Here is a 22,366-nt window from a genome sequence, read left to right on the forward strand (position 1 = left end):
AGGATACGGTTTTCCAGTTGCCAAGGGTCCAAGCGATATGGTCACAAGCCCAGATGAGGTACCATAGGCGGTGTTACGCTGTTAGCAAAGACACTCTTGTCAGTCACCTGCTGCCACAGCCTATTACCGTAAAATTTCAACACGCTGTCCCAACTGAAACATTCGTGTATGTCTCACATTGACTTCTGTGGTTATTTTATGCAGTGTTGCTCATCTGTTAGCAATGACAACTCTACGGAAACACCACTGCTCTCTGTCGTTAAGTAAAGGCCATTGGATGCCGCATTGTCCTTGGTGAGAGGTAATGCTTTAAATTTGGTATTCCTGACATCTTGGAACATTTAATTATTGAGCGATTTCAAAAATGAGATGTCCCAAATGTCTAACTCCAACTACTATTCTATCTTCAGAGTCTTAATTCCTGTCATGTGGCCCTAATCAAGTCAGAAACTTTTTCACATTAACCACTTGAGTAAAAATGACTATTCCACCAATGCACTGTCCTTTTATACCATGCATAAGCAATACTAGTGCCACCGTTATAGGTGTCTATCGCTATCCCATGCTCTTGTTACCTCAGTGTACGTAAGTCAGTTTGTAACTATCAGGCGGTAGCTCAGTGAAATGTACTGAAGTGCAGTCCGGTTAATCTCAGAGTCAATTCCACATCAGCTGTGGAAAACTATTTTTCCACTTTTTTCAACCTTTGGCAATGCTTTTGCAAAATATTGAGTTGTTTTAAGTTTATGATTCAGCAATGAAACTAAATCGTGAAGCATTTATTACAGCTGCAGTATTTCACTAGCACATTGGAATATTGATTGGCGACTTCATGGAGTGTTCTGTGCACTACGACCAGATAATGGATGTACTTGGAAGGAGAAACAGCAGTGGTCGTATTTTTTTATTTTATTATCTGCAAAATCGATTTTCGGTCACTTAGTGACCATCCTCAGTGCTGTAATATACAATTTAAATTGGTAGGCACTGGTGTCAACAAGCTTAGAGCGATCACATTATGTGATTTAAATTGTATATTACAGCACTGAGGATGGTCACTAAGTGACCGAAAATCGATTTTGCGGATAATAAAACAAAAAAATTCGACCAATGCTGTTTTTCCTTCCAAGTACGTTGGAATATGGTGGTCAGTGCATTGTATGATATGCCTGAAACAGATGACACTATTAGGAGAACAGTCTGCAAATAAATTGCAGTAACAATACAAAATGAAGCTAACAGGAAAGACAATGCAATGAGAGTAAAATTTACTGACAATGTTTACTAATAGAAATATATTACAAAATTGGAATAAATTTACAACAGGCCAGTTTGAATGCCCGATTTTCTCTTGCATTCTCTCAGGTTCAGTGCTTTGATTTCTCATTGTACCTTCAGTGTTGCCATTCTTATTTCATGTTCCCCAAGTGAAACTTTTTTTATGTGCACTCCAGGCTTCTTTCGTAAAATTGATTTTCACGTCGAAAAGGATTTCTATTCTTTTGTTTTTGGGAAATGATTCTAACCCCGTAGATTCAGTACCAGACTCCTGGTTTGTGTGTTGCACATCTGATTGTAATTAGAAGTTATTTTTAATTCAAAATACGGGACGTACTGCTGTCACTGTTAAATTACAATATTGTCTTAACAACACAATGTGAACACACTTTTCTTCACCTTCAAGGAGAACAATATATTCATTTGACATTATGATTACCTACTCATTTACTGACATGAATGAAGAGCAACGTTCAGTGTTATTTTTATCTGCATCAGAACATGAAATCAACAGAAATGTAATGAATAATATTTTAACTACCTTTCACATAGCAAATTTTTTTCAAAAAATTTACACCATTGTATTATAACGTGTTCAAAACAACCACACAACTTTGGATGATAATCTGCACTGTTATCATAGAGGTTGGAAATAAGAATTAACTGTGTTTTCAGAACTGCAATTAGGTTCTGCCCAGATTTTGTAACAGCAGGTCTGACTATATTACCACTTCCAGTTTTATGAATTTCAACTGCAAGAAGTTTTGGTGCTGGTTTCAGCACATGTAATTACATAGAGATGAAATGTAATACTTGAAGGTGTTCTGAATGTACACACAGTCACGTGTGAAAGCTATCTTGGTCCTTTGTCACAATACATTTTCAAACATTTCAAATCATGATTTGTTCCCGTTGTTCTGCAAACTGAGATCAAGAACAACTAATTTCCAAGCCTCTTTTTTGTTGGCCGTAGTAACTTTTTTTTTAACTGCCCCAACACAATTTCCACCAACAAATCTTTTTTGGCTGGGATGCAGTTTGAAGACTGCTCTTTTTCTGTTTACTTTCCTGCATGCTTTATAAGATGATACCATTAATAATAAATGCTATGTACCTGTGATGTATCAATAATATTTGTTATCGAAGCAGAATAACTCTGTTGACAGTCTATTTTAGGGATGTTACCAAGCAAGTTTCTTGGTAACTTAATCAGTGCCATCTCCTTCACTGGATCCAAGTTTAGTGTTATGCAATACAGCAGTTTCCTGAATTGAGTTCAATTTCTGGACTAAGGTCAAAACTGACTTCCAATCAAAGATGTTTATACAATCGGTCTTTCAATGTAGCCCTTAGAAGAAGCTATTTAGAAACAGCTTCGTGTGGACTCCATGGGTGAGTTGTAGGACCGTTACTGTTTACAATGTATGTGAGCTTGCTGAAAAGTAGTAATCTGAAATTCTTTTGTGAAACCTCTCAAAGCTTTTAAATAAAGTTATCAACTTTCTATATCTTTATTCATGTCTACGTATTTACTTCTCACCATAGTCACCCTGAAGATGAACACATTTCTCCTAATGAGAGCACAGTTTGTTGATACCATCACTGTTGAATCATTCAAATTTGTTGATAGATATAACGTCACCTCTGCTTGCACTGCTTCATCGCCATCAAAATGAAAATCTCCAAGGCATACTTTAAGTTTTGGAAACAGATGAAAATTGGATGGGGCCAAGTCGGGACTTTATGGAGGATGATCAATGACAGTGAACCAAATGATGCACATAACTGCAGCGACATAGCTTTATATTGAAAGTATACAGAGAAAGGCAGCCCAAATCATCACAGGTCGGTTTGAACGATGGGAGATTGTTACAGCGATGCTCATGAAACTGGACTGGCAGACTCCTGAAGATAATTTATGCCTATCACAAGAAAGTTTACTAACACATTTTCATAGACCAGCTTTAAGTGATGACTTTAGGAATATATAACTCAGTATGTATTGCTCACGTAGGATTCGTGAGAACAAGATTAGAACAACTAGGGCACACACAGGCATTCGAACAATAATTCTTCCCACATTCCAGATGTGAATTGAATTGGACATACCCTGTGCCACACACTTCACAGTGGTTTGAAGAGTATGGACGGACCATGTTACATGCTGCAATTCAAAGTCCTATAGTGGCAGAGGGCCGCAACGTGTGTTACTGAAATGGTAAAAATCAACAAAATAATATGTGAACATCTAACATCTCAACCAATATTGAGAACAGAATAAAAACCTCTGAGGGATTACTTTTCAGCATGCCCTCATATATAACTAAATCAATTTTATTTTATTTTTTTCCTTTTTTCATTCCAGTCTTTGATCACAATATCAATTTTTTGGTCAATGGCCGGTTTCAGTCCGTAATGACCACCCTCTTATCTTTTCTACACCATGTCCTAAAGTGATAAGGCCATAATGGCAATGTCAAAACATACGAAAACGTGACGATGCTGTGCTGATTATATGTTTTGACGTTGCCATTATGGCCTTATCACTTTAGGGCAGGGCTTCCCAACCTTATCAGCTGGCGTACCCCTTCTTCAGTCAAAAATCCATGGTGGACCTCTAGTCAGTCAAGAGCACAGTAACTTTAAATTTCAGAGCAAAACCCATGGGAACTGAAAGCTTCTTAATGCAAGTGCCATGTTCCCAATGAGCCCCCCCCCCCCCCCCCCTCCCCTGAAGTATCAATAGTCTTTGGTTTAGAGATGAATGAAAACAACTTGAAATTAACGATCGAGTTTGAATTCCCACTGTCTCCAGACACTTACTAATGCATTTACTCCCTTTACTCAAAACACTATAACCTGATTACAATTACTTGGTAATTGAAATTTCACACAATGGAGCTGTCTTCCTCCAAGAGCAATCAACGTCACGTCCAAACTGCTCGCTGTTGACAAGCTGCCGCTTATGATATGTTCACTTCCACTATTTGGCTACTTTTGCGTAAGGAGCATGGATATTTCGTAAGTCTCTCTCTCTCTCTCTCTCTCTCTCTCTCTCTGTCTGTCTGTGTGTGTGTGTGTGTGTGTGTGTGTGTGTGTGTGTGTGTGTGTGTGTGTGTGTGCGCGTTTTTTTTTCGTGAAACCCGAAGTCTTCCTTTGGTCGTCCTCCCTCCTCATTCATTTCAACTGGAAACTTCCCTTGTTGTGAAGGCTATGGAGAAACTGCACCCTTCTTCAATGATCCTGACTTCAGCCACCGATCCATGTTAAATTGGTCAAAAATCAACTTATGAAATAGGTAGTGCACTGACAAAGCAAGTTTAACATTTAATGATGCCTGGGGCCACATATGTGCCAGCGAGCGCTGTGACTGGTTGACAAAGCTCGCTCGGCGCATGCGTAAAAGGTTTCAGTACACCTAGCACCATGAGCCGGGACACAAACGACCTCCGTATTGTTGCTAAACAGTCGATCACAGAAGTCGCATTCTCCGGCACTAAACTGTGTATACATTCTCACACAGGAACCGCAAAGGCTGCTTGGGGATACGACCTGACGTAAAAGTACACTTGTTTTTCACACGGGGAAAATAAAATAAAAAATATAAATTTGATTTTCACATTTTTTCAATAATTTTACTCATTATTTTACACCATTAGGTGAAATGTGTCCGCGGACTCCCTAGAAAGAGCCGGGGTCCGCGGACCACAGGTAGGGATGCCCTGCTTTGGGGCATGGTGTAGTAAAGATCTGAGGATGGTCATTATGGACTGAAACCGGTCATAGTCAAAAGAATTGATATTGTGATCAAAGACTGGAATAGAAAATATTTGACAGTATTGGATCACTGTTTGTATACACAACTATGCCGCAGCTGGTGGATATATATAAATGTTGTTGCTGATGTCATCTTCAGCCTCACGACTTGTTTGATGCAGCAATCCACATTATTTCATCCCAGAAATAGGGATATGAAAAACTCGTTTAAAAGATAATTGGGGAAACTGCAAAAATTGCAATACTCTCTCTGTTCTTGAGTAAAAAAAAAAAGTAGTGAATCTGAGAAATAGTGAATTAGTGGTTTCTGCCATCTAACAATACTTGTTTGTAACGACCTCTAGCCACATATATCAAATTTAGTTGGTATCTGATTAAAGTGTAAGCAATAAATTCACTCAATAACAAAACATTGAACTTAACTACAGCATTTGTTTCACAGCTGGAAAATAACTAGTTAGAGCAAAAACTTCCAGTTCTAAAAATTTCAATTACAAAATGAAACTACTTTGTCACTATACAGGGCGATTCACGAACATATGCAAATATTTTAATATGTTATTCTACAAGTAAAACTAAAGAAAACAGTTAATATATCATAGATACACAAACATTTAGCTACAGAATTATGGTCAATAATAGATTTTGCATGAATATTAGGAACTTTGCTAATATGAAACCATCGCAAAACTGTACGAGGTTAAGGCACAGCATGATTTCCACTTATTTCGTTGTTATTGGTCTGGTGAATCTAATAAAACATGTCCCAGATGTGTATCTGCAGTAGTTTTCCAGAACATCCAGAGAAGCAAAGATTATCATACAAGTAAATTTGTTTACTTTTGATTAAGAATGTAGAAACATTTATGTTATTGTTGGCGACCATTAGCGAGTTGTTACAGTCATTTCCTAACCTTGAAACAAGTAGTTTTCTGTACTGTTCAGTGAAAAAACATAACAACAGTGTATTTAAGTGAATTCACTTATAACTGTTATAGTTTGTAGATTATTTATGAAATAGAGATGCCTTTCAAATTTACAACAGTGGAACATTCCGATATGGTGTTTATTTATGGCAAATGTGATTGTAATGTTACCGCAGCAGTTAACAAATATTGTGAACATAATCCAACTCAGAGGATTCCAAATGCACAAACCAATAGTGGAGTATTTTGAATGTTACGGGAGACAAGTTCTCTACCTAGCGTACATAATCAGTATGAGCACTTGATATGTGAAGAAGATGATGAGGATATTATGTATGCTGCTCAACTTAGCCCTGGTGCCAGTACACAACGTATCTCTCAATGATTAGGCATTTCACAACCTAAGGTATAGCGCACACTGAAGTACAACATGCTGTATCCTTACCATAAACAGAAAGTGCATTATTTACACCTGGGAGATCCTACCCTTCCCTTGGAGTTGTGCAACTGGTTAAATACCAATCGGCAGTTATACAAATACATTTTATATACTGATGAGGAACAGTTTACTTGAGATGGTATAAACAATTTACATAACAAGCAAGTAGGGTCTGAAACAAACTCTCATGCAACAGTGTAAAGCAATTTCCAGCAGTGATTTAGATTAAATGGGTGGTGTAGTATAATCCACACACACTTTATTGGACCATTCATTTTCCCAGCACATCTAACTGGCGAGACGTACTTACAATTCCTTCAAGAAGAAATGCCCCACTTGCTCAGAGATGTTCCACTCACTATGCAATTACAAATATATTTTCAACATGACAGCACACCTAAACATTTCACCAACACCCGTTACTCCACATTTAAATGAACATTTTCCCCAGAAATGGATTGGTTGTGGTGCTACGTATCTGTGGCCACCCAGATCACCCGATTTAACACCAACGGATTTTTATGTATGGGGATGGATGAAAGACAGTTTATGAGGAGGAAGTCAATAAACGTGAAGCATTACTTGCTCGCTTTACTAATGCAACAGATGAAATTAAAAACAATCCTGTGAAACTGAAATGAGCAACAAAATCTGTTCGCACGTGTGCAGCTAAATGCAGTGAACTCTGTGGAAATATTTTTGAACATTTATTGTGGATGTACTGTGAAGTTGCATGTGCAAAACTTCCTTAGCACTGAGCTTCATTTTTTCTGGTTTAACACGAATTCACATGTGCTACATTATTATTACAAGCAGATTACCCGACACATTCATACTATTTCAGTTAAAGTTATTACATTATTTTTCCAAAATTAAATTCTCTAAAACTTCTGTTGAAAACTTGGCATTATTGTCTGGAATTTAAAAACAAATTGGGTGAAGTAGTTAATAAATTAAAAAAATTATGAAATTACTTCTTTGCTTCTCCAGATGTTCTGGAAAACTGCTGCAGAGACACGTCTGGAATATGTTTTATTAGATTCACCAGACCAAAACAACAAAATAAATGGGAATCGTGCTTTACTTTAGACTCGTACAATTTTGTGATGGTTTTGTATTAGCAAAGTTGCTAAATTTCAGGCAAAATCTTTTATTAGCCGTAACTCCATAACTAAGTATTTGCGGATCTAAGTTTATATATACTTTATATCTAAAAACAAAGATGATGTGACTTACCAAACAAAAGCACTGGCAGGTCGATCGACACACAAACATGTGCCAGCACTTGTTTGGTAAGTCACATCATCTTTGTTTTTAGATATATTTTTCCCAAGTGGACTGTTCCCCTCTATTATATTTATATATACTTTGTTATTTAGTTTTACTTGTAGAATATAATATTAAAATATTTGCATATCTTCGTGAATCACTCTGCATAAATTGGGTGCCCTCTAGTTACAACTGATAAGTGACAATAATGTATAAACATCAGTTTACATCAATGAAATGTCGAATTATCTTCACTATAGTTTAAATGGCATTACACTACCCATTAATAAACTAATCACTGTAAAGCGTGTCTACTATTTTAGCTGTAAATATTTTCACATCAACATTTGCACTTAATTGACAAGCTCCTGGAGGTCATTCGACCATCCTACCTAGTTTTGACTTGCTCCAAGTCATGGCAACTTTTATCTTCAGGAATAATTTGAAAATCAACTTTGCACATGTTGGAATTGTCAGAAAGTAGCAGACATTCCCATTTCCAATCTTCTACAGCAGCAGCTGTATTCTTCCCAATTAATAAGTCACAATCTCAATAGCACTGTCATGGAACACCAATCTTGCCACTGTGTCATATTTATTTCAAGTGAAATGGTAGTCTCAGGAAATTTGAAATAACATTTGTTTCTGTCAAGTGTTCACACTAATTCTTTAATGACTAAACTGGCTGGACTGCCTAGTTATAATCAATAGTGACAGAAGATACAAACACCCACCACTCATTCATTAACTGAGCAAAATGAATGTTTCAATTCATCTTGCTTCCATGTAATAAATGTAGGAGACAAAAATTAAACAGTTTAGCTATTTCTGAATGCATGTGACCGTTTCACTGAAAGAAATTTTATTATTAAAAATGGGCACTATGCTTATTGATGGCACCAGCGCAGAAGGCAAATCTGAACATACAATTTGATTAAACGAGATACCTATTTTCCTACTTCAGCATCTACTTCCCATAAAACATTTGATACCAAGCTCTGACAAACATTGGTGCCTTGTAAAGCACCACACTGAAGACCAGGGTCTCTCCAGCTGCCATAAGATCATCATCATTTGTTCCATAATTAAGGCTCCATCTTGTTTCTAACGTGTCATGATGAATGATCCAAGCTAGGTGTTATTTTTAAAATTAGTGCAGATATTTACAACTGAGTTCCTAGTCCCAAGAAAACTAGGAAATTCGTATTAAGACTGGCTTTTGGGTACACTAAATACACACTTCATTTCCCTTACCTTCCGACTCAAGCTATCGCCAAACTTCATCTGTTTGAGAAGTTTCTTCTCTTTATCACTAAAGCGGTTATCCTGCTCCGCGGACGTACCCTGCAAACAAAGAAACAATCCAATCAGACAACACCATGACACCAAAGTAAAGGATGACAACTTACTGCATCAACATTCTGCATAGAAAAAAAGTGGTAAGCTGCGTACAACTAACAGACAAAATGCAACATGCAGAAGGTACATGATAAATGAAAACTATCTGGCATAGTGCAGATGCAATCTATACCAAAATAATATACAGATAGAAACAAAATTTAACCAAAGACAATAGCTTTGAACGCTTACACAAATTAGTCCCACTTCACTGCAAACTAAACATTAGAAATTCTTGGCAGAGAAGCACATTGGTAAAGCACCTAGATCATTTGTTGCTTATACAAATTTCTTGGGTAACCAATGAAACTATGTTCTGCTTAACCAAAGAGCACACGAGGGGAGTTAAAACAAAAAATAACTTTTGTGCACTTTTCAAGCACAATTATACAATTTCATACCCAGCATCATTCACAATGACAAATTGTTCACAAACATCGTTCCACATGCTCTCTCATAGGTTAGAGAATAAGAAATATAAATGTAAAACAACTTTTTAGATAAACTGATAAAAAATCAATTAAATGCAAGTACTTATTGAAATAACATCCTAATAATGCAAACGATGAAGCTAAGATAACAAAATATTTAACGAAGCTCATGTTTGTAAGACCAAGTATCTTCTAAAAATCAGGGAACAGAATGAGAAATGCAATGAAAGTCATAAAATGGGAATGGTAAATAAAGTATTAAGCATGTAATTCATAATTTGGTGGGAGAGGGAGGGCGGGGGGAGGGGTGTGTGCAACGTAAGCTAGCAATGCACACCAGACAAACATTTTAATACAGGAGCACATTACACTCCGACAAAGCTCTGATTTGTCAACCATAAAGGCTCCTCCATGTTTCTCCACTGTCCTGTGTCTGTGCTGTGCAGCTTCCATAACCACCACCTTACAGTGGCTGTGTGCGTATGTTGTCTAACTCAAACGAAGGCCTCTTGGCCAAAATCTTACTTGTTTAGCGGTCTTTTAATTGTGCCTACGACTCAACATCTCTATTATATGGTGAGCAGTACTCTCTCCTTTTCGTAATATTGAATTATTATTTCATCCTGGATGTTTCCACTGATTTTTTTTAATCTCTCAATGACTTCCACTTTCCTCCCCCTGCCTCAAATGTCATAATAAGGGACTTAAAGTTTCACATATTTCCATCACACAGCCCTTTGGTCTGTGTGTTCCTTCAACAACAAACTATAACTGAATTTATGCAACCAATCATTATAGCTGTATACAATAAAGACATTTTACCCAACAAGGACAACTAAAGTCTCAAATGCAGCACAGTCTAGTGGTATCTCAAATTAAGAGCTGCTGCTTACTATTAGTTTACCAGTAATTGAATATGGGCATAATTTTCATTTAATATGCACTGTGCTCATTCAAAGTATGATGTTTTGTTCACATTAGCTGAATAATCAACTCGACAGTTTCAATCACAATCTCATATTTTCATAAAAACCAAACATAGCAAACACACTTCAAAGCTAATGAATGAACAAAAAACTCAATGTCAAACTCATTTTGTTGTTCTTTAGTATGATAATAATACATACTTAGATGTAACTCATGCTGCTGCAATACAATATACTTCTTGAATGTTTTAGAGAAATAGGTTCAAAGTTTTATGAGCCTGTTGATTTTCACACCAGAGCACCAACTGTCCATGTCTGTACACCTAGGTAAGTTGACAGGCAAGAAGTCTGACCATACTCTGTTCAAGCCTACTAATTTTCCTTTTTATTATTTCCCACGAAACAATATTACTACAAAAAAATCACGTTTCTTTGTAAAGGTATAACAACAACAACACATTCATGAGTAGGTAACATCAAAACACAACAACAAACTCAACATTTATTTACTGATACACTCATGCATGTATCAAATGGTTATCCATCATACATGCACGAAAAACACAGTATAGACGTACATCAATCACATTTTACAAATACTACGTTCTGAAACGTACATTTAATTATTAATAATGACAACAGAATTCCACATCAATATTTAGAAAGAATGGCCACTGAGAGACAATTTTTTATGCAAACCAAGCATATTTCAATTTGAGAATGAATAACAAAGCTGTCAACTGATGCGGTACTACAGAATGAAGAGTTATGCAGTCTTCATGCTACGATTCTCTCTCCAGCAGCAAGATACAGAAGCTATCTGTTATAACTTTTTTTTTGTTACTTTGCTATTAAAGCATAAATTACAAAGCAAGCACAAATGTCCCAATATACCTCTATGCCTGGCCCTACGATCTCCATAGTTCCTTTCGAAAGGAACACGATTCATTGTAGTCAAGTGTTTGGTAAAAGATGAGGGAAAGACATCTACTAGACTGGAACACTGCATAGGTAGATTTATCCAGTTGTGCTAATGGCATCACTGGATGAGGGTGCTCTGGTATAGAATTAAACAAGTTCATTAAACCTGTTCTCAAAAACACTCAGAAAGAGTAGCATTTGTTATATCTAATGATGTAGTAGAAATTTTGTGTGTTATTTTATTGTGCCTGTCTACCGGCGCTTTCCCGCTTAGTAGGTCTTGGAACCTTTGTTTATAATAATGATGTACTAGGTCGTATGAAAGATAATCAGAATTCGTGATCCACTGGATGTATGCTTCCGTTTTAATTTTCAACCTGCATGAATTATCAAGCTTACTCTGCAACCTTTTACCAATGAATCACACAGGAAGAATTTCACTGAAACTTCCATGAAAAACCACTGTGTGCTGCAAACTTTTACAGTTATAGTGTCTGTAGTTCTTACACTGTTCGCCACAGGCTTACTGTTTGCTGAGGTAGAGTCTCAATATCCACAACATTATACAACACCTACATCTTCCTGTAGTTTAAATTCCATCAGTGTGCATAAAATGCTGTCAATAATTTTAATGAAAATGCAACTAGCAAAACTGCTAACTCTCCTAAAAATGTCTTTTTGTGCCTGCATTTGGAGGTAAAACTTTGCTCTATTTTAAAGTGTGACATGCCAGTATCTACTCATGTGAATAAGGGATAAAGAGGAATATTCACTGCTAATCATCAGATTTGACCAATGACAAGAGGACACATCACAAAATGTCGTAAAGGACATGGAGAAAATGCGTCAACGGTCGTGATTTTTTCAAATGTGCTACACTATAGATCAGTCTGTGTCTCAACCACTTGTTTTGGTTTCCATATTTGTTGGCTTCACCAACCGAGCTGTGAAATACACACCACAAGAAGAGATTACTGTGGCCATTAACATTACAGCGTTGGTCAAAGGTTACAACTAGTATCAAATATTTCTCTTTATCCTGAACAAGTTGTTCCCACTATGGTCAGACTATTACTTGATTTAGTTGAAGTGCAGTTTTGCTCCATCCACATGCAAAATTATGCCAAATCAACACAAACAACAGCTGATTAAATTTAAAAACACCTCTCAACTTTTAATAAGTTTCTAGTTTACGGAGTATGTTAGTGTCATCTATGTGATTACATGGAAATCAAATGTACATCTCATGTTATAATTATTTGGGAAGAACTGTAACAAGCCAAACTGTTTGTGTTACAATGTTCCTTGGATTTCTGTATTTCAGTGTTCTTCTAAAGGAATAATGTCTGCACGGTAACAACAGACGAACTCTGGCAGTTTATTACAGCAAGATTCAGCAGGTACGCTGCCAATTAGAAAAAATAAATAGATTTTGGACACATTTTCAGAATGGCTGTATAAGAAATCTTCCAACTCAAACATTAAAATGATACATAAAATTATATAGTAAAAAGTATGGATTAAGTAAATATGTGTTGATCATGACGAACAAAATTTGTTGTAATAAGGTTAACACAATATTGTCTCCCTAATTTTGTCAAATTTACAGTACAATATAAGGCAACAACTGTGTATTTGTAAACACCCCTTTCCTGCAGACTGAAAGTATGAAATATTAAGACAGCAATTAACACAATTTTGGAACAGTTAAATTGTGATGCTGGACTGGCACCCAAATCCTTGTTAAATTTCTCTACCATGTATTAAGCTTATGTTAGATGTGATGTGACAGAATATACATCTACCAATTAACAATTGGCAAACTGACTTGAGTTACACATTAGAACCACTCATGCAAATATTAATGTGATGACACCAATTTGCAGTGTAGCCAGATGTTAAAGTTCACCAACAGTGGTTCAGTATTTAACACATGCCATTGAGATATATGAACTCTGATTGGTGACTACTGCCCACAGACTTTATCCTGTCTCCTCTTTGATCAGCAGAAGTCGGCTGATTCCGCACAGTTGTGGAATATTTACAGTGGCTGCCAACATTTGTTACAGAACAGTACTGTGGCGTAAAAACAAGTAGCTTTTGTGAATAGTGTGCTGAGAGTAGTGATTCTTAATATTAATTACAAAAATGAGGGAAGAGGCTGAACTTTATTCTTCTAACGACTAGCCATCATATTTAGTGTCACTTCTGCACCATATTAATCTATGACACTTTCCTTTTTTTCATATTTTGTAAGCTGGTTGCGATGGAAGGGGGAGGCAGGGCTTATCTCAGCAGCCAACATGCCACAAGCCAATTGCAAACTTCCACTCCCAACATCTGCTCACATACAAAGTAAAATTGGGAGGTCAGCATTTCAACCATTTCTAAAGTCAGATAATCCTGCCAACATTCACTCTACATTCAACAAGTTTTTCCTGTAGAAACAACCAAAACAGCAAGGTGAAGTTGGAAATGTTCCACTACATAATAGAGAAATGTGTCTAGTATTTTGGTACTTCATGCTTACATACAACATTACCTTTGAAAAATTAATTACTGGTGGAAGGAGAAATAACTCTCAGCAAGTTCCAGGTAAAAGCAGAAGAACATAGCAGAAGAATTGCGCTGTTGAGAGCATAATTATATGCAAGGGGTGGACAAGAATAAAGGGGCAATTTTCATGCATGTATTATGTACACAGGGCCACTCTGGACACAGGTGGAGGGCTAGTTCACTGGAGAAAACACAGACTTCACATCAGAAAACACAATTTTCTTTCAAGTCTTAAAGGAATTTACAAGTTCTACAACAAAATTCAGTACTTCATCTGAAAGGTGAGTAATATTTAATCTGGGACTTTCTGATGTGTCTAAATTTTATGTACGACTGCTTTCTTGCGTAGAAATAAAATTATGGATGTAGTATATAACAAAATTTGTCATAATACTAGCCATCTTGGTGTCAGCAAATATAACTGACCTTATGTCTTCAACAATCAACTTCCAGTAGTGGCAGGCGACAACCGTCTAGTTATAAGAAAGAAAGATACAACACAGAGGACTGACGAAATTCTAGCATCAAGCTGCAATAAACATTCTTTGCAAAAAGAATTTCTAGAAACATGAAAACATAATACCCTGTCAATTTTATGACACTTTTTGCATCATATAGTTACAACTAACCTACACAACTAGAATTTTAAAAACAGTCTGCAACTGATTTTAATACAGAAATAAGACAATAGCATTTTGACATGCATTCCAATAAATGCAAAGCATGCAGTGTGCCAAGAAATCATTTCAAATTATAACTGTCTACATAAAGTGAATTGTTAAATAGTTATAAAATTGGAGTCCACTGATGAGGCTCTACAACCCTCGTAATAGGTAAATGGGAAACATCCCACTCATAAAAAGACAATTTACACTTTTACTACAAAACTTTCCAAACTTTTAGTTTTGTTTGAGTGCAACAACTTATTCCTCAATCGCTGTGGCCATTTTACAAGTGGACTTTTTCATATAAAACCTAAATAATTTCAGTTGCAGGCTTTCAGTTCTTGTCAGGTACATCCCTCCCAAAATGGTCACATTCCAATCCTGGGACCTGAAAATGTGTAGATCAGAAAATATGGAAGTAAATTCTTCACTTGTAAGAATGTAAAGTGTCACATGCTTATCTCTATCTAATCGACAATTACTTGACTGTAAGACACTGAAGATGCATGCTGCATTTAAAGCATTCCAGCAAATGCACGTTACAATACACAACACAACAAACAATTTGCAGAATATATGTGACAGGTGCATTCATGCTGTGTGTCTTTGGACAAATTCCAGTCTTCAAGTTACTTAAGCAAATGAGTAACTGTCTCTGAATGGTAATAAATTGTATACAAAACAGACAATTATCAGAACGGTTCTGAAAATGACAACACAGGGATAAACTTAGTAACAACACTAAACGTTTCTCACAGAAAGCAAAGTATTGTGTTGAAAGACAACACAATTGGAAAGAAATTCATAATATTCTTTCATTATGAAAACCCTGTAAACTTTAAGTAACGTTAAACATAAATATGACCCCGTAAGAAGTATCTGTTTACATAAACACAAATAAGCTACTTACAACCACAATAAAAAACAAGGTGCAGCATATGTTTAAGTCTGCAACCTCAAATATTTACAAATCAAACCACATAGAAGAAAAAGGAGGGGAGAGGCAGAGGTAGTAGGAGCAGCTCATTTAACAACTCCCTCCGCAAAGTAACCTTGTCAGCGTAGGTCAAAATAAATTATGGTTAGCTGACAAGACCAAATTAACAACACAATGTAGTGTATTGAAGCAAGGTTAAGTGAGTTAAGTAGCTTATGTCAGCTCATGCAGCATGATATAATTGGTTAAAGCAGCCTGTCCCTAAAAGAGATTCAGTAAACTACTTTCATGATAATATTACAATTATATGTCTTGTTTTACTGCAGTTTTGAGAAAAAACAACCAACTTAAAGCTATCGAGGTAAATTACGATTAATCCTAGTGGCAAAATAATGATGTGTTCCTGGATGGAAACGAACTGAATACCCGATTCACCAAAAGTCAAAATAACCCTAACGAGCACCACCTACGTACTCAATCCTCAACACTCAGTTTTCTCTATTACAGAATATTACAGATAATTATTAAGTAGTTCTAAATATATGGCTTGTGAACTTACAGTATACATCATGGTTAGACCTTGTGATGTATTCTTCTCTTTCCTACAAATGAAGTTATGTACCCTTCAAAAAATAGCTACTTCCGTACTAAACGGCGATCCTAAAAACAATACAGCTGCTGCACGCAGTCCACTCAGAAATGTTTTTATAGCTTCTCCCCCACTCCCGATCACTTTCATTTACCGTAAATTTCCAAAAGTAGACTTCTACTTTTCAAAATCTCGATGGGTGGTCAAAGTCACATCGACAAGCTGCGCACCTACTCCCTACTTCTTGTAAAAAAAAATGACTCTTTGCACTTCTATTATAATCACGATAAGCTAATTATCGTTATGGGACTGTATGTAATAATCAACATTACCCGAAAAAAGCCTGCATCACTCATTTTGAGAAGCTTAAACTTTGCAAAACTTAATTCACTACCATGCTACTAAAGATGGCGTTGCTATAAGTGGGAAGAGATGCTGTAGCAGCGCGAACCAACTATCGACCAAACTCTGTCGATAACAAAACACAATTTCAAAGTACGCTAAATATTTCATCTATGGCTACACTCTGCAAACCACTATGAAGAGCATGGCATACGTTACCTCACGTTGAACCAGTTATGAGCACTTTTTCCCGTTCAATTCATGTATGGAACGTGGGAAGAATAACTGTTTAAATGTTTCTGTGTGCACCGTAATTAATCTAATGTTGTCCTCACTATGGCTACTGGAGGCGATACGTACAGCTACATTCCTAGAATAATCATTAGGTAATCTAACCTTGAACGATATCAGAAACTTCTAGTACTCAGTAGACAATAATTCTACCCCATTAGTATCGCTTTCCAGATTAACAGCACTGAGAGATTGTGCTATAATAGTAATCACACAGAGTCCTGCAGGGGAATGGGAAAGGTCAGCAGTTCGCATTATTGCACTTTGAAAGTTCGTAGTCAGTTTGTAAGAGAGCTTCACTACTGAACTACAACAAATTTTGGAAACTGTTGTTGACGTTGAACGGAGGATTAGTGGTCGTTGGTTTTCCCTACTCAACGCAGATGTAGATGGCGCTGACTAATGAGGATTCCTCTGATCACGTGCCGCATGTTAAGGCTGTGTAATTGACGCAACGTACTGTAAGTAACAAAATGGTCTGGTATTCGTGTAGGGAATATTCCGAGATGGTGCTTGTGTACGATCAAGCAGGAGGAAACGGTCGAGAGGCAGCAAGATTATACCTAAACAAATACCTTCACAGACACCAGTCACATCACACAACATTTGAAGCCCCTTTTCGGCGTTTGTGTGATCATGGATCCTTTCAAATGAACGAACGGAAGAACCCTCGTACAAGCTCCAGGCAAGTGGCCCACCAACATGGTGTAAGCCAAAGTATGATTATGTGTATCCTGAATGACAACTGCTACTACCCCTATCACCTGCAATCCGATGGAGGTCACTTTGAACATCTGTGTTGACGTGGATGCGATGTAGCTCTGTGCTGTGTTCTGGGACGATTTGTTGTTTGCCGAGCGGGATTAGCCGAGTGGTCTTGTGGCGCTACAGTCTTGGACTGTAAGGCTAGTCCCAGCGGAGTCCTCCCTCAGTCATGGGTGTGAGTGTTTGTCCTTAGGATAATTTAGGTTAAGTAGTGTGTAAGCTTAGGGACTGATGACCTTAGCAGTTAAGTCCTATAAGATTTCATTTGAAGTTTTTTTTGTCGTTGCACACGTCATCGTCCATTTCTGGGCACATGTTCACAGGAACTTTTTTCCTCTATTTCCAGTTAGGTACCTGTTTTATTAATGCGCACTCTGTATAAGCATGTGCTGAGGCAAGCAAAAGGCTCATTATAGTTGGTAGGGGCCTGTAAAACTGCAACTCATATATGTGACTGTTTGCAAAATACTTGAGAGACGAATACATGAATAATTGTCAACTGTGTGATGCGTCTACTACATTATGCTAACTGTGGGCACAAGTGGAAAACATAGATTAAATTATCAGTATACTGTCTTACAGACATACAGCGACCCCTGTTATTATGCAGCTGCCCTTTTCGTTACAACATTGTTTTCCAAAAGGTCTTGCACGCACATAGTGAGAAAAAATCAATATTCTACATATTGTTAAGTAAACCTACTCTTAAACTGAAAGTTAGTTGGATGGATAAAGTAGATAACTATAGTCGACTCGATGTAAGAAGGTCCCTGGCAGTTACAGTGGCCTGGGCATGGCAGTTTAGTGTGCCTACTTCGACCAATCACATACCAGTCATGTGATTTTGTAAAAGTTTCTATAGCAATGCCTCAGTATTGTTTCAGCTGCATAGAGAACTATCGTTTTCGTTTGCAGACTTTAGTACTATGAGCTGAAAGCTGCCAACAGTACTGGTAGCTTCAGGAATCTCCTTAATACAGACTTGACTGTAGGCACAGCTGTACTGGAAATAGTATATCCTCGCTTTCCTCCAAACTGTTGTAGCAGCCAGGGTGAGTGACTGACATGGTGGTTGGTGGACTAGCTGTGATAGATCAGGATATATGCAGTTGCAACTGTGGGAATTACTATAGCCATCTGGTGGCCAGTGGTAAGCAATGGTCCATCGTGGAAACAGTACTTGTTGAATAATCCCTTCACATTTAACAAGTACAACAGTGGAGATAGTGTTGGAGACATGACCAGTGCCATCCATCATTCAGGTTAGCCTTGGCCAGCAAAGGTTGCTGGTTTCAGCAACAGCTCATTGTACAGACACCAAATGGCTCATTAGCTCTGACTGTGGTGACAGCTGGCAGATCGGTCAGGCCAGCACAGTAGCGGAGATGCTGACACAGAATGGCAGGTAGCAATGACAGTCACTCAGAGGGAGACCTACCAGTCGAAAGGTGCCAAGTCACATACAGACATCGCTCCGGCAGCAGCCTTCACCTAAAGAAGAGAGAGTCCATCAATGGCAGCTTGTTAACTTATCTCACTTCGATTGTCATGGACTCCGTTTGTAGCAAGCAACCAGCAATGACTACAGAATGTCTGTCTGAGTTAGGCAATATACACTGATGTGACACAAGTCAAGCGATAGAGATATGCACATGTAGAGAGGACAGTAACATCGTGTACATAAAGTATCAAAAGGCAGAGCTAGACACATATAACGTACCATATCGGAATCATTACGGAATTCGATATTCCGACATCCACAGTGTCAAGAATGTGCTGAGAATACCACATTACAGAAATTAGCTCTCACCATGGATAACACAGTGGCCTGTGCCCTTCTCTTAATGAGTGAGAGCAGCAGCTTCTGCATAGAGTTGTCAGTGCTTACAGACAAACAACACTGCATAAGATAATTACAGAAATCAATATGGGCTGTACAATGGACATATCCGTTAGGACAGTGTGCCGAAATTTGGCGTTAATGGTCTATGGCAGCGGATGACCGACGTGTATGTCTTTGCTAGCAGCATGGCCTCACCTGCAGCACCTCTCCTGGACTCATGACCATAACGTTTCAATCCTAGACGACTAAAAAACCGTGACCTGGTCAGATAAGTCCTGATTTCACTTGGTAAGAGCTGTTGGTAGGGTTTGAGTGTGGCACAGATTCCACGAAGGCATGGACCCACGTTGTCAGCAAGGCACTGCAACCTGGTGGTGGCTGTGGTTACTGGAATGGTCTGTGTTTCACTGAACTGATCACTGACTGGAAATGGTTATGTTTCGCTACATGGATACCATTTTCAGCCATCCATAGAATTCACGTTCCCAAACAATAATGGACAACAATGCGCCATGTCACCAGGCCACGATTTTTCATGGCGGGTTTGAAGAACATTTTGGACAGTTCAAGCAAATTTTAGGCCACTCAAATTGCGCTACATGAAACGCAGTAGAGAGATCAGTTCGTGCACAAAATCCTAAATTGGCAACTATTTTGCAATTATAGATGGCTGTAGAGGCAGCATTGCTCTGTTGTTCTGGAGGGTACGTCCAACGACTTGTGGAGTCCATGCCACATGGAGTTGCTGCACTATGCTTGGTAAAAGGAAGTCTGCACGATATTAGGAGCAACCCAAGATTTTTGTCACCTCTGTGTAAGTCATAACAAGCTGAAGGTCGCAGGGACAATCATTAGGCAACCATGACAACATTTGCCCCACCTTTACTGTCAATTAAGCATGTCCAAGGGCCTGCTGGTGGTGCGATGTGTCATAATTTCACCTCCCAGAAGCCCCAGGTAGCGAATTCTGCAGTGTCAACTTACTGAACACGTAATCCAGTGTCAGGATGCCTAGTTATTGAGGTGTCTTGCAATGTCATCATTATGGCACCGTTTCGCTCAAACGATTGCAAGAAGCATTCACCTTGCCACGCATAAACATGGCGCATCAATCCTCCACCTCGCAGTTCTCTTTGCCCCTGTTCACTGGATTGTCATCAGTATTAGCTCAAAGCAGATTCTAGGACACTTTGTGTGAGTTACATACATTCATGGGAAAACTTGATTGATTTATGACTCCTTCTCCCTCTCATTAACCTATTGTTACGTTAACTGATTGATGACGCCAAGGGGTTGATGTATGACCCACTGGGGATAAACTGTTCTTGTAAGAAACCCGCCAGACAAACCATATATATGTGACGTGAGGTACGTATTCTATGCGACCAATATTTCCATCCATTTTCCCCCTTCATTTTCCACAGAAATAATACAATACAAACATGCGGTATCCTTAACGTGAAAATACTACTTGCCTTGTCAGCTATAATTTACGTCTGTCGTATTCCTTTGTTTCTGAGCAGTCTTGTCAGTTCTTTCATCTGTGTAATAAATGCTCTCTAGCAATTCTGACGTCATTGGTCAAAGCCGACAGGTTGTATCCACTGCTTCACTAGACCCTAGATGTGTAAGAGTAGTACTACAGTTCGTCGAATTGTCAAAACTGTAACTGTCAGCTCCACTTCACACAACGCTTAATGACGGGAACTCTCCTTTCTGCCCCGTTTCACCTGACTTTGATGTTGGTTTCAAGCGTTAACACGGCAGAGATAGGGACATGCGCAATTACTTTATACTGTGGTGGTAAGAACCGAGAGGTGACAGTTAAATCACTGATCAAAGACGAAGCTATTTAGTAATGTGCTCTGGACCCTCCTGCAACTAATTTCAAGCAAACGATATTACAAAATGCGAAATAGCGCTATTAAGTTACATAAAATGTAGCTCCATGACACTATGTCGCTAATATAGCTGTCAAACTCAACGAATACGCAAATTAATTTAAATGTTTATTCTCTGGTGAGTGTGGCGGCGGACCTCGTTTTGCTTTTGTCTGTAGTTGCTTTGCAGTAACCATTCGAACCCACAACGCTTGAACGGCGAGCCGAGTCGGCGTAGGAAGTCATGGCGTGCATGCACAAGAACCACCCGTGCACGTGCGCCTGTACATGCGAAACAGACAGTTCGCGACGTGTGCTCCTGATGCTGTATGGGTGCACGCGACTTCCTGATGGCTTTTCCAGGTTCTTTATTTACTTATTGTTCTATTGTAAATATTTTGTGCAGTGGCGTGAAAGGACTTAAGCGATTCTTAGTCTATGGTTACCAAAAATGCTGTAGAACTTTAGCGAAAGTCAAGGCACCACATGCTACGCAAAAAAAAGTCGATGTATCAGTTGGCAGCTGGTGGCATTGATTATTTAAGTAATATGGCGGAACCAATGACAAAACTCAAAAATATTTTTCGTTGATGTTTTTAAGTAACGCTAGACCTACATTACACCGCAAACTGATGTTTAAATTATTCTTTTATGTACGGGATAAATTCTAGTATCCGATTCCACTCGCCGGCCGCGGTGGTCTTGCGGTTAAGGCGCTCAGTCCGGAACCGCGCGACTGCTACGGTCGCAGGTTCGAATCCTGCCTCAGGCATGGATGTGTGTGATGTCCTTAGGTTAGTTAGGTTTAAGTAGTTCTAAGTTCTAGGGACTGATGACCACAGATGTTAAGTCCCATAGTGCTCAGAGCCATTTTTTTTATTCCACTCGTCGGCTTTCAACAACGACGTCATATCACAGGCAAGGATGCTACACAGAGTTAAACTCGTAGAAGTAAAAAAAGAAAGGAGATGAGACTAACTTTGTTTAGAAGCCGCAGTAGGCGGAGGTTGTTATCATTGTAAGGAGCCCAAAACATTAGGAGACTACTATTCACCATTGCTTCTTGTTCATTATTTATCTCGTGTCGACGTAAAAATTATTTTAAATAATAAAAATTACAGTGCTCACAAGAC

General features: G+C 38.2%; 1 protein-coding gene across 12 annotated transcripts in view; it reads right to left on the reverse strand.

The window, feature by feature from the left end:
• The window catches only part of LOC126285428 (serine/arginine repetitive matrix protein 1-like), a 160,318-nt gene extending 143,767 nt beyond the window's left edge, over window positions 1–16,551 (reverse strand). For 5 of the 12 annotated variants that reach the window (XM_049984802.1, XM_049984801.1, XM_049984797.1 and 2 more), the window contains exons 1-2: window positions 16,445–16,550; window positions 8,944–9,033 (exon numbers count right to left, since the gene is read on the reverse strand). In XM_049984802.1, the coding sequence (XP_049840759.1) occupies window positions 8,944–9,033; window positions 16,445–16,468 (114 nt within the window). In that variant the 5' untranslated portion in view covers window positions 16,469–16,550. Of the gene's footprint in view, window positions 1–8,943; window positions 9,034–16,082 lie in introns of all 12 variants that reach the window. The other 7 variants (XM_049984809.1, XM_049984803.1, XM_049984798.1 and 4 more) reach the window with 4 other exon arrangements.
• Between the last annotated feature and the right edge of the window lie 5,815 nt (window positions 16,552–22,366).

Source organism: Schistocerca gregaria, chromosome 8, assembly GCF_023897955.1.
Source record: "Schistocerca gregaria isolate iqSchGreg1 chromosome 8, iqSchGreg1.2, whole genome shotgun sequence".
In the NCBI taxonomy this organism is placed as follows: Eukaryota; Metazoa; Arthropoda; class Insecta; order Orthoptera; family Acrididae; genus Schistocerca; species Schistocerca gregaria.